Source organism: Ostrinia nubilalis, chromosome 19 (assembly GCF_963855985.1).
Source record: "Ostrinia nubilalis chromosome 19, ilOstNubi1.1, whole genome shotgun sequence".
Taxonomy (NCBI): domain Eukaryota; kingdom Metazoa; phylum Arthropoda; class Insecta; order Lepidoptera; family Crambidae; genus Ostrinia; species Ostrinia nubilalis.
This window is the reverse complement of record NC_087106.1, coordinates 6,350,279-6,360,902: the sequence shown is the minus strand read 5'-3', so window position 1 is coordinate 6,360,902 and position 10,624 is coordinate 6,350,279. Positions and strand designations below refer to the sequence as shown.

Genomic DNA, 10,624 nt, shown 5'->3' with positions numbered 1-10,624 from the left:
AATAAGTAGTATTTAGGTGTTGTGTGGTTTGCGAATCGTAAGTAATATTGTAAGAACCTATCACTGCTAAGTAGTTACCACTATACTCGTGTTTATTCTATATGAACCAAACACGTGAGTGCATAGGTAGAGCCATTTTGAATTACAAATGGGCCATTTGATCCTCCTGGCCTGGTATACCTTCTTCCGAACACCCTGTATATGAGCGTGATACCTCGTATTGCTAGTGTCAAACTTTTTAATGTATTTTCATAACTATTTTCAGTGAAAATTTAACAAAAAGCAGCAGATATTGTAGAGTAATTTCATTAGATAAATAAAATGTTTGCGACTCACTCGCTCGCTGCGGACCTGGATTTGATTACCCGGTAGAGCGAACAAAGGCCATGTGGAACTCGGCCAATGAAGTATTCGTTCGTTCGTTCGTTTCAGCCGAAAGACGTCCACTGCTGGACAAAGGCCTCCCCCAAGGATTTCCACAAAGACCGGTCCTGCGCCGCTTGCATCCAGGTACCTCCCGCGACCTTCACCAGATCGTCGGTCCACCTAGTGGGAGGCCTGCCCACGCAATGAAGTATGGAATACCATAAATGTATCGGACCTCTGCCCCGTCGAAAAATATTAGAATTAATTTTATTGAAGGTAAAATTATACTCTTAGAGGAAACTGAAAATACCTATGGCACGTGCTCAATACATTCAAACAATATCACGTTACAAAAACATATTTTTTTTATCAAATAGGTAAATCATAGACATGCCACGAGTAAAGTAATCTGAATCCCGTTGTTCATATAAAAAAAACTGCGTACCTAATAATACTAATTATTGTTAGGGTTTTATTTATCGTGAATGAAATCCATACTCAGATAAAGGAACATACAGACTATCGGTATGCAATGCACGAAACAAAATTTCAATCGTAATTAACAATGGGACGGAAACTTGTTAAACTCACACCAGATAGCGCTTTAATTAGAGCTCTTTTTAGGTCAAATTCAAAAATTCAATTCTTCTTCTTTTTCTTTATAATTCTTAAAGTCAAATAGCAAGCCATCACAGACGTATGGAGCCGAAACGTCTATCCCCCACCGACTACACGTCATACGGCGAGTCATAGAGAGGTGATTTCCCTTTTGTCTTTTGTTTTGTCCTTTCGCCCCTGGGGCTTTCGTCCAGAAGTGGACTGCCTTAGGCTGAAATGATGACGATAGATCCTTGGTGGCCTACGTCCAGCGGCCTTAGGCTGAAATGATGTTGGCAGTTAAGAAGGTTGTAACAATTGAGATTCCCAATGTTAGATATAGAGCTGCGAAAATATCTGACTCTATACATGCTTTCCAAATCAAGGGATCAGTTTTTACGGCCAAACAAGAGTTTTCTCAATTTTCTAGTCGCATCATGCACCAATGGAATCTAGAGAATTTAAAATTGCAACCCGCACGTGTACATAGGATGTTATAACAAGTGAACGCGTACCTTAATAATCGCAGGTCATCGGTTATCTGCGCTTGACACATGTGCGCGGGACCTTGATTTTTAGTCCCATTGGCCAATACTGTACGAAAATATATTTTTCGATAAATTACTGATATTTTTAAGGACTGAATCCAAGTAAATATCGGTAGTTCGTTTTATAAAACAACTCTACAGCTCGATTCAGTCAGATTCAAGCTGAAAAAGGGACACCAACAGTTACATATTTATTTCACTGGAGTCCCAGCTTACATTTTTTGTAAGTACAAACTAACGAATGTAAATCACCTTTTTATAAGTTATAACAATAGGTAAATTATTATAAATAAGTAATGTAATGTAAATTATAGTCTATCCAATATAGCTTGATTAGAATGACGGCTGTCAAACGAATGTGACTAGTGATGGGTATGTTTCGTACGGTTCACATAGATGTATCGATAAGTTTTCGAAAAAATGATATAAAAAAAAGCACCCAATTTTTCTTCATATCTTTATTCATAAAAATGACAATTATGATTTAAATTTAAAGACAGTAAAATTTAAAATTCATGTCAAGGGTGTACAACCTAAGTCGTAGTCATTATCATCAGTGTTCTTCAGTGGTTTTTTCCTCTCGCTAGAGGGCGGTGGGCATCTCTTCTAGAGCAACGGTGCTATGAATACCCAAAAAATTACCGGTGATTGATTTCCGATGTTTGATTGTTTTAGAATAAAATGTTTTTTGGTTTTTAATAGTGAACATTTAGAAAAACGTATAACTTGACTTAAATATGTTAAAAAATTAGTTAGAAATTTTTTTTGTTAAATATGTGAAAAAAATAGTTTTAATTTAATATGACATTTGTCGATATGTCCCAACACTAACATTTTTGTAACTCGAGATAACCTTGTAGAGACGTCGTTAATACTCTAGCTTGATTTTTATAATTTCGAATTACTACTTATTGGTGTAATTTAACGCTGCATTTACACGAAATTATCATTTTTATTGGAAGCACTGTCGTCGAAAATATTGTTTGTAGGTCAGACGTGAATTATTTCTTGTCCGCTAATATTTAGCTCTCATTGAACGCTACTACAAAGTTATGTCGTTACTTTTGATGACAGCTGTCATTCTAATCAAGCTATATTGGATAGACTATAGATAAACTACAATGTAGTGACAATGTTTTATGTGACGTATGCAGTAAGAATATTTATTACTAAGGCATCAAAAATGTGTAATGTCGGTCGAGACCAATTAAATATTTTATCATTGAAATTGATGACCCATTAGACTCATTTTTAGAGATATATGGAATTATCTAACCCGTCTTTTTGTCTTGATTTTTTTTAATTAGAAAACTTTTTCTCTTATTTTTTTACTAAAATCTTTAGAGATAGGAAAATAAATCGTAATCTTCTCTACACGGATATCCGCATTGCTTAGGTAAATACATTTTAAAACACAACACAAAGAAAGCAACTAATTAACTAACTTAATTGAAAATAGATTGATAAGTAATGCATTGTAAATGCAATTCTAACGTGCAAACATATGACGACATAGTTATAAATATACAAAATGATAACATAGATGCTAGCTAGGTCTTTCGACCATGAATTTAGAGCGGTTTTACGTAACTCTACTAAACTTATGAAATGAGTTAGTTGGCTGCCGAACGCGGACGGAGCCGGGGCAAAATGGTTGTCGAGAATTCGATATACCTACACACTAATCTCTCGGGTCAAGTTCAATAGTTGTTTACATTACATTAGCAAAATGTGAAAAAAAAACTCAGTGAAACGCCGAGTTCGGGCGGGATAGCTTGTGGTATGTTGGACACTTGTTCAACATTTGTTCAACATGTTGTTGTTGGTGTTATTGTTGATATGTTGTAGTGTGTGCAAGTGTGAAGTGGGAGACCTCGGTTACGATTTGAACATTGGGAACACCATCGATGTTTTTGCTAAGTATGCTTTTCATTTGTTTCGACTGATAAGTTTTATTTTTGTCACAACTATAATAATAATTATGCATTAGTGTAGATAAATAACAGGTTATGCTAAAAACAATGCAAGAAACAAGTTTATCTCAGTTCTTACTTCATAGAGCGAAATCTAGAATTATTGCAAATACTAACTAGTTACTTATTTAACTTCTAACAGACACTCTCTCTGACTGTTGCTTAATCACAATAGTGCCTTTTGAATAAATCACAGTTTTGTTGTGCTAATGTGTTACACAACAACAAACAAATTAAAAAAAAAATAGCACAACTGCACACAACAATAATATTGTCAATTTTAAAAAATAATTAAACTTGGTCGTAACTGAAAAGTTAAGTATCATGTTTTTTTTCTATGGACAATAATTAACTAAATCCGTAAACGAACTAAAGTCGCTGACATAGCCCGACGGATCAGCAAGCTGAAGTGGCAGTGGGCAGGGCACATAGTACGCAGAACTGACGGCCGATGGGGCAGCAAGGTTCTGGAATGGAGGCCACGTACCGGAAAACGCAGCGTGGGACGTCCACCCACAAGGTGGACCGACGACCTGATAAAGGTAGCGGGAAGGCGCTGGATGCAGGCCGCTACCAACCGTGCGATGTGGAAGTCATTGGGGGAGGCCTATGTTCAGCAGTGGACGTCCTGTGGCTGAAATGATGATGATGATGATGAATTAACTAAAATTGGTCATATCTCCAAACTCATGAAACTTTTCTGTGGACATTTATATTTAGGGAGGCGGATAGGGGAATTTTCGGCAATACTCGAGCGTGGCAGTTTAAGATAAGTTCGCGACTCTATAACTCGGCGGCGTCAAGGACTTATGGTCAGATAAGTTAAATTTAGTCTTTAAACACTAAAATCAACCCCCAATATCTTAATCTGACGCGCTCGAGTACCTATTTCAGACTATCCATTTTTTTTACTAATCTGATCGTCTATCCTAGGCGCGCGTCACTACATAACATATTACCTATATTGTATATGTAGTGACGCGCGCCTAGGATAGACGATCAGATTAGTAAAAAAAATGGATAGTCTGAAATAGGTACTCGAGCGCGTCAGATTAAGATATTGGGGGTTGATTTTAGTGTTTAAAGACTAAATTTAACTTATCTGACCATAAGTCCTTGACGCCGCCGAGTTATAGAGTCGCGAACTTGTAAAAAAAAAACGTTAATCCGGCATTCTTGAGCGCGATTTTTATTTTTTTTATTTTGAAGAATATAATCTAAAACTTACTAAAAATACAAAATCTGCCGGTTTCCGCATGACGATTTCCGTAAGAACGCGTTACGGCATATAAGTCGCGAACGATACATTTTACAAAAAAAAAGTTTAAATAAACAAAAAAGGTAATTTTATTTTACACAAAAAAGGTCTTTTTACATTTTTGTCTAAAGAAAGGAAAAAAAGAAACCAAAAAACCTTTTTCGGTCAGATTAAGAGAACCCACCAACATTTTTGTCAGATTAAAAAAATATGCTTTCAGGATACCGAGATAAACCTCCCCTATGAAAATCTGAAGCGCTCGAGTATTTCAAAAAAACTTTTTTTTTTGCATTTTCAAAAATCATCGTAACTTATCGTCACGCCGAAATCGTCAGTTTTTTTAAAGGGAGCTTCCTTGGAGCCTACTTAACACCCCTTCCGAAAATCTGACGTGCTCGAGTAATTTTTTTTTTTCATTTTTGACTACTTTATATGCCTACCCCCACCACGCAAACCGGCAGATTAGTATACCGTTGTTATCAGAGGCAGTCGGGACATACGTAGTATGAATATCTGACGCGCTCGAGAATGCCCAAGTAACTGTTGTTTTTAACATTTTTGAAAAACCGTACACGCCAATCCCACCGCTAAAATGGTTTTTGCCATACGAGCTTTTCTTTTCGAAATTATTTTATCTTTCGATTTTGATAGGTCTCGACGGCGCCGTTGAATTACGCCATTTAGCTACCTCGCCTCCCTAACTATTAGGCTTGTTCTATGCGTCTTAGACCTATCTACCTTCGGGGTTACTCGTAGTCTGACGCGTTAATTTTGGGACAGCCTGTATATGAAGCAGAATTAAAAGGAAGAAACCTTATACATACCAAGAAAATGTAGCAAATTTCTAACTGATCGGATAAAACCAAAAAGACCAGAGATTGACACATCTTTGTAAAAGAAAGAATGTTTTTAATAGAGACGGACATTTTATTTATTGCCCTTCAAACATTTTAACGACACTTGTTCATAGTTAAGATAAAGCAAACATCTCTAAAAGCAATTAGGTACTCTTAAATGCAATTTCTTTGTATTCAAACAACTACATTCTAGCAGATAAAAACGTAGATTTTTCCTAACTTTTACGAGACTAGCAACAGGGTAACAACATTAAAGGACAATAGTAGAATCACATTGTAAAAGTGAGTTTTATGAGTTTTTTTTAGTTTAGGAGGCTTACATTCAGCAGTAGACGTCCTATGGCTGAAATGATGATGATGAGTAGGATCATAACTGTGAAGTATGTGGTCCGTCAAAGTAGTATAAGACCACCTGCTAAGTGCTGATGGAAGACAAAATAATATGCGAACTCCACCCCGTCTGGCGTGGAGAGTAAGTACCTTCACACTAAACGACCAAACTCCAGTTACCTCTAGTAAATTGGAGAGGGTCGCGTTCCTCCAACTAAAAGGCCTGATGATAAGGGTCATTTTATTTAAACAAATCCATCTTTTTCAGCTACGGAGACCTCTCTCAAGTGACGCAGGTGGTCTCAGCAGATTACGAGGACGATGGCCAGGAGCCCATAGTTCCCTTCAGCGAGAAGAACCTTCGGGTCTTCGCCAATTCCAGCAGCCGCAGTGTGGTGGGCGGGTCTACTACAAATATGGAGATACAGATATGCGACACCTTTGAAGACTTGCTCAACACGTACTTTAGCAACTTTAAGATTGAAGGGTAAGATAATAAAATTCTTGTCTAATCCAGATTCTTGTTGTGTCGACAACAACCTACACAGTGTCAGCCCAAAACTCTGCTACAAGAGTGGCGTTGTCAGCAGCATTCATTAAATCTTCCTGCACGCAGTTATTTGGGCACGCAGGGTGCGACATCATGAGCTTCATCGACTGGGGAACACAACCACACTTGCGCTTCAAGACCTAAGTCCAAGTTAATTCAGATTGTTTTAAGGGCATGATAGTACTCATTACATTTGTAATATGGGCATAATAAAGCGTGATGACTGATGAGTTAAAGATTACATTGTTGTGTCGTGGCGCGACATTTGTATGAGACACGTGCCATCATCGCATCAGTTTACGTAATTAATGTAAAATATGATTTAAAAGTTAAAACTACATCATTTACGAATGCGAGAAATGGCGGAAAGAAGTTACCAGTAGTATAAAGATTAAAGAGTTCCATAGATTGGTAAAGATCGCCATCGCCGGCGCGATCAAAGGCCAATGACAGATCGCGCGACCCATGACATTTAACGCGACCTGTAATTTCCCTATGATCGCGCCGGCGATGGCGATCTGCACGCGTTGGTGTGGTGGAAGCCTTAGTAATAGGGACCGTTCCTATATTGATGACACCAAAGACTTTTTTCACATCCCAATCCTTATCATAGAACCCCTGCCAATCACGTTCTAAAAACCTTCACTAACAACCACCCTTTTCCAGAACAGACAGACCATGGAAAGCGTTCATGGGCGATTGGGTGGACGACGAAATCCTCCGCACCATGGGCATCATGTACGATGGGAAACTTGAGAACTGCTGCTACGTCCTGGTCAAGTGGACCAAGCCCCACACTAGTGCTCAACTGGATGACCTGACTGGTGTGGCGGTGAAGGATCATGTTGGAAGGGCGGTGGATGCTTTAAATGTCAGTGACACTGCAGAAGTTAGACGGTTTATGAAGAGCTACGGGACGCATTATATCGACTCGTATGTGACGGGGAATTTCATTTACCAGGTAGGTGCATTTATTTAGATCATAGAAATAATCTCAATCAGGCATGTCAATAGGTACAGTCGACAGCACGTCAACGTAAACACTGTGGTATTACGTAGTTGCGATAAGGGCTACTTTGTAACGAAAATGTATAGTCGGATGTGCTGTTGTCTGTACTAAAAATCCTACATTATCCCTGATGAACAAAACATTTTTCCTATGAAAAATTGCAATAAATGCGGAAAATGGTGAAGTAAATAGCTATAGGTATTCTGCCATTTTCCGCAATGTACATTCCTCGTGTCACAAACTAATTGACTAGGGCGGTACTAAATTTGCCGGCTCAGCTAGTCTATAATATAAGAATGCTCTAAGCTTAAGTGCTCAGTAGTAAAAAGTGTAATATTTTGCATCAGCTTTTGACAAAAAAATAAAGAAAATTTATAGTAATATTATTTACCTATGGCTTGAAATAACACGTTTTAAACGCTGGTGATTTGATTTTCTATTTTTCCTCGTCAGCACATATAGGTACACATACTATTCTTCTCATATTACAGGTGTTCAAATACAAGCGCTCCGGTTTCAACCTTCTCCGAGCGTACATGCGCGTAAAAGTGCGAAACGCGAAGGCTAGCAATAACTCTGACAACTTGCGGTTTTACTTCTCTTCGTATTTCTTGAAGCAAGTGGGAGATATAAAGGTAAGTCTAAACATAGGTTAATGAATTTGCGACAATGGTTGCGTTCTGTCGTTGTTCATTGTCGGTCAGGGCAATCCGTCAGCGGTCCAGGCAATATAATTTGTCAGAAGGTGTGACAAGGCAATCTAACAGCGGTGCGTTTTGGGTTCTTTGATCGTGCCCGCACGGTCAGGCCGTATCAATACAAAATGAATAGAGAGTATAGACCGACATAACTCGGGCTGCGATCCATTTGACCCGACCGCAGACAGCATCCTGTGTGGCAATTCTTAACATAGTTCGTTCGTTAGTTTCAGCCGAAAGACGTCCACTGCTGGACAAAGGCCTCCCCCAAAGACCGGTCCTAATCCGCCCGCATTCAGGCACCTCCCGCGATCTTCACCAGATCGTCGGTCCACCTAGTGGAAGGCCTGCCCACACTACGTCTTCCGGCTCGCGGTCGCTACTCGAGAACTTTTCTGCCTCAGTTTAGCAAAGATTGCACCATATTTAGCCGGATCCAATTACTATTTTCGCGGTTAAAAACGTGTAGTTTACGCTTGTCACTTGTTTTAACCATTACACATCCTTGAAAGATTAAAGCGTAAATAATGACTAAGAACGATAATAATGAGCAAAAGAGTCGAAAACAATCAGAAATTAAAAGAGAGTTAACTAATATTTGATTTAAAAGTAGATAAGTTAATTTACCGATGTGTCATAGTAAATAGATAACGTTCATTTTTAATGGTAGGTATGCTTGTAAATATTTACTTATTAAATAAGTATTTAATCAATCAATAAGTCAGGCCTCCTCAACCTCTCTGGCCAGCATAGAGTGTAACCCAAATAGTCTATGCTTTTAAATTGAATACTTAGCTCCTGCGGTGTGACTAAATGACCTAATGATGACGTTTCTCCATAATAATTTCAAGTAAATTAACGTACTCGTGCCTATATCTAAACAAAAACTACTGCACTTCTAATAGGTCTTCATCTCTTGTACAGTTCGTGACACCCAGTGGTCAAAAAGTTGACAACACAACACAACCTTATTCCAATGAGGGCTATCGTTTTTATACTGAACAGTTGGCACCCCTGGCGATTGACAGGACCTTACTCTACAGTGGCGCCATCTTGATGAGTGCAAATGCGATAGTCCTCCTACCACTTTAGCGCTCACCATTTGGTGCCACTGTCTTTGCTACTAGCAAGTGACAGGACCTTACTCTACAGTGGCGCTAACTGGTGAGCGCTAAAACGATAGCCCTCATTGTAACAAAGACGTGTTATACTTATATGTCAACTTTTTTGCTACTTTGGGTGTCACAAACTATTTGACGCTGTGACTGTACTATAAACCATAATGTTTATTCTGCAATACCTGCATTTCTAATAATAATAATATTTTTCACGATACAGGTGGCAAGCGGCAACAAAACAGTCGAGGCCTGGGCCAAAAAGAATCTACGCGAAAGCCAGTACCTCTACTCTCGACCAAGTCTACTCAAGCTGCACTATAGCCCGTATCTAGCGTACAAACTCAACGAGCTCTTACGGGCAGACAACGGGGCCTTACTAGGCTTAGATCTAAAGACCTTGAGGCCTTTGTTCAAAGACAGAAACAAGGCGGAAAAGTACGCAGAGATTGTCGAAAACGATTTGAAGCTGTGGGAGGTTAATGCGTGATATCAACTTAGAATACAGACAGCATATGAAGCTAAATAGCAGCATTTGATTAGTTGTAATAAGAGAGATCTTGGAACAAAAATATAGTCTTTCGGATGTACTGTGGACTGTACAAAGATTTACGACAAAGCATCATCATTAGGTACATTGTACACGCTAAAGCTAAAGGAGTACCTTTAAATTCCTTTTACATAAGTGTTAATTTATTATTGTAACTAAAATATTCAAAATAGTCACAAATTATTTATGAGCACATGTCACGTCGCAATGTGAATATAGCTTTAGTATTTGCAAGGACGAATAAAACGGCATTTCATTAGTTAACGACGTTTGGTGTTAGCTTTTTGACTCTAATAATAAAGGTAAATAAGACTTACAAATCAACATTTAAATACAGAAGTACCAGAACTATCATTCTTAACTCATAATATAGTCCAGTCAATAAAGCATTATAGATGGAAAACTGTAGAACACAATTTCTGACTTCAGGACTTTATTTAGACTAGTTAGGAGGTGAAAATAGCAAAAGTCCCCGCCCTTAGCCCTTGAGCCGGCGGGGAGAGGGGGGTTTAAACGTGCCACTTTTCGGTTTTTCGCTTAATCCTCGGAAACTATGCCACCTAGTGACATGACTACTTTGAAACAAAAAAAGCATATTCAATTTGCTACAGATGAGATAGACAAGTTTTTCTATGAATTGTATAGTTTTCGCGGCATCTGCTCCAGAAGGTCTGTAATATTGGAAATTTTATTTTTGTCTTACATGTTCCCATCAGGAGAAAATCGACTAAATCAACATTGAGCAATCATTCTAGACATGCGGGAGCATGTTA

At 38.4% G+C, this 10,624-nt stretch overlaps 1 protein-coding gene across 1 annotated transcript; it reads left to right on the top strand.

The window, feature by feature from the left end:
- The first annotated feature begins 3,143 nt into the window (after positions 1-3,143).
- On the top strand, positions 3,144-10,215 carry LOC135081280 (torso-like protein). Its single transcript, XM_063976019.1, has 5 exons — positions 3,144-3,431; positions 6,198-6,416; positions 7,146-7,440; positions 7,980-8,123; positions 9,525-10,215. The coding sequence occupies exons 1-5, from the start codon at positions 3,325-3,327 to the stop codon at positions 9,789-9,791; spliced, it is 1,032 nt and encodes a 343-aa protein (XP_063832089.1). The 5' UTR covers positions 3,144-3,324; the 3' UTR covers positions 9,792-10,215.
- The last annotated feature ends 409 nt before the right edge of the window (positions 10,216-10,624 follow it).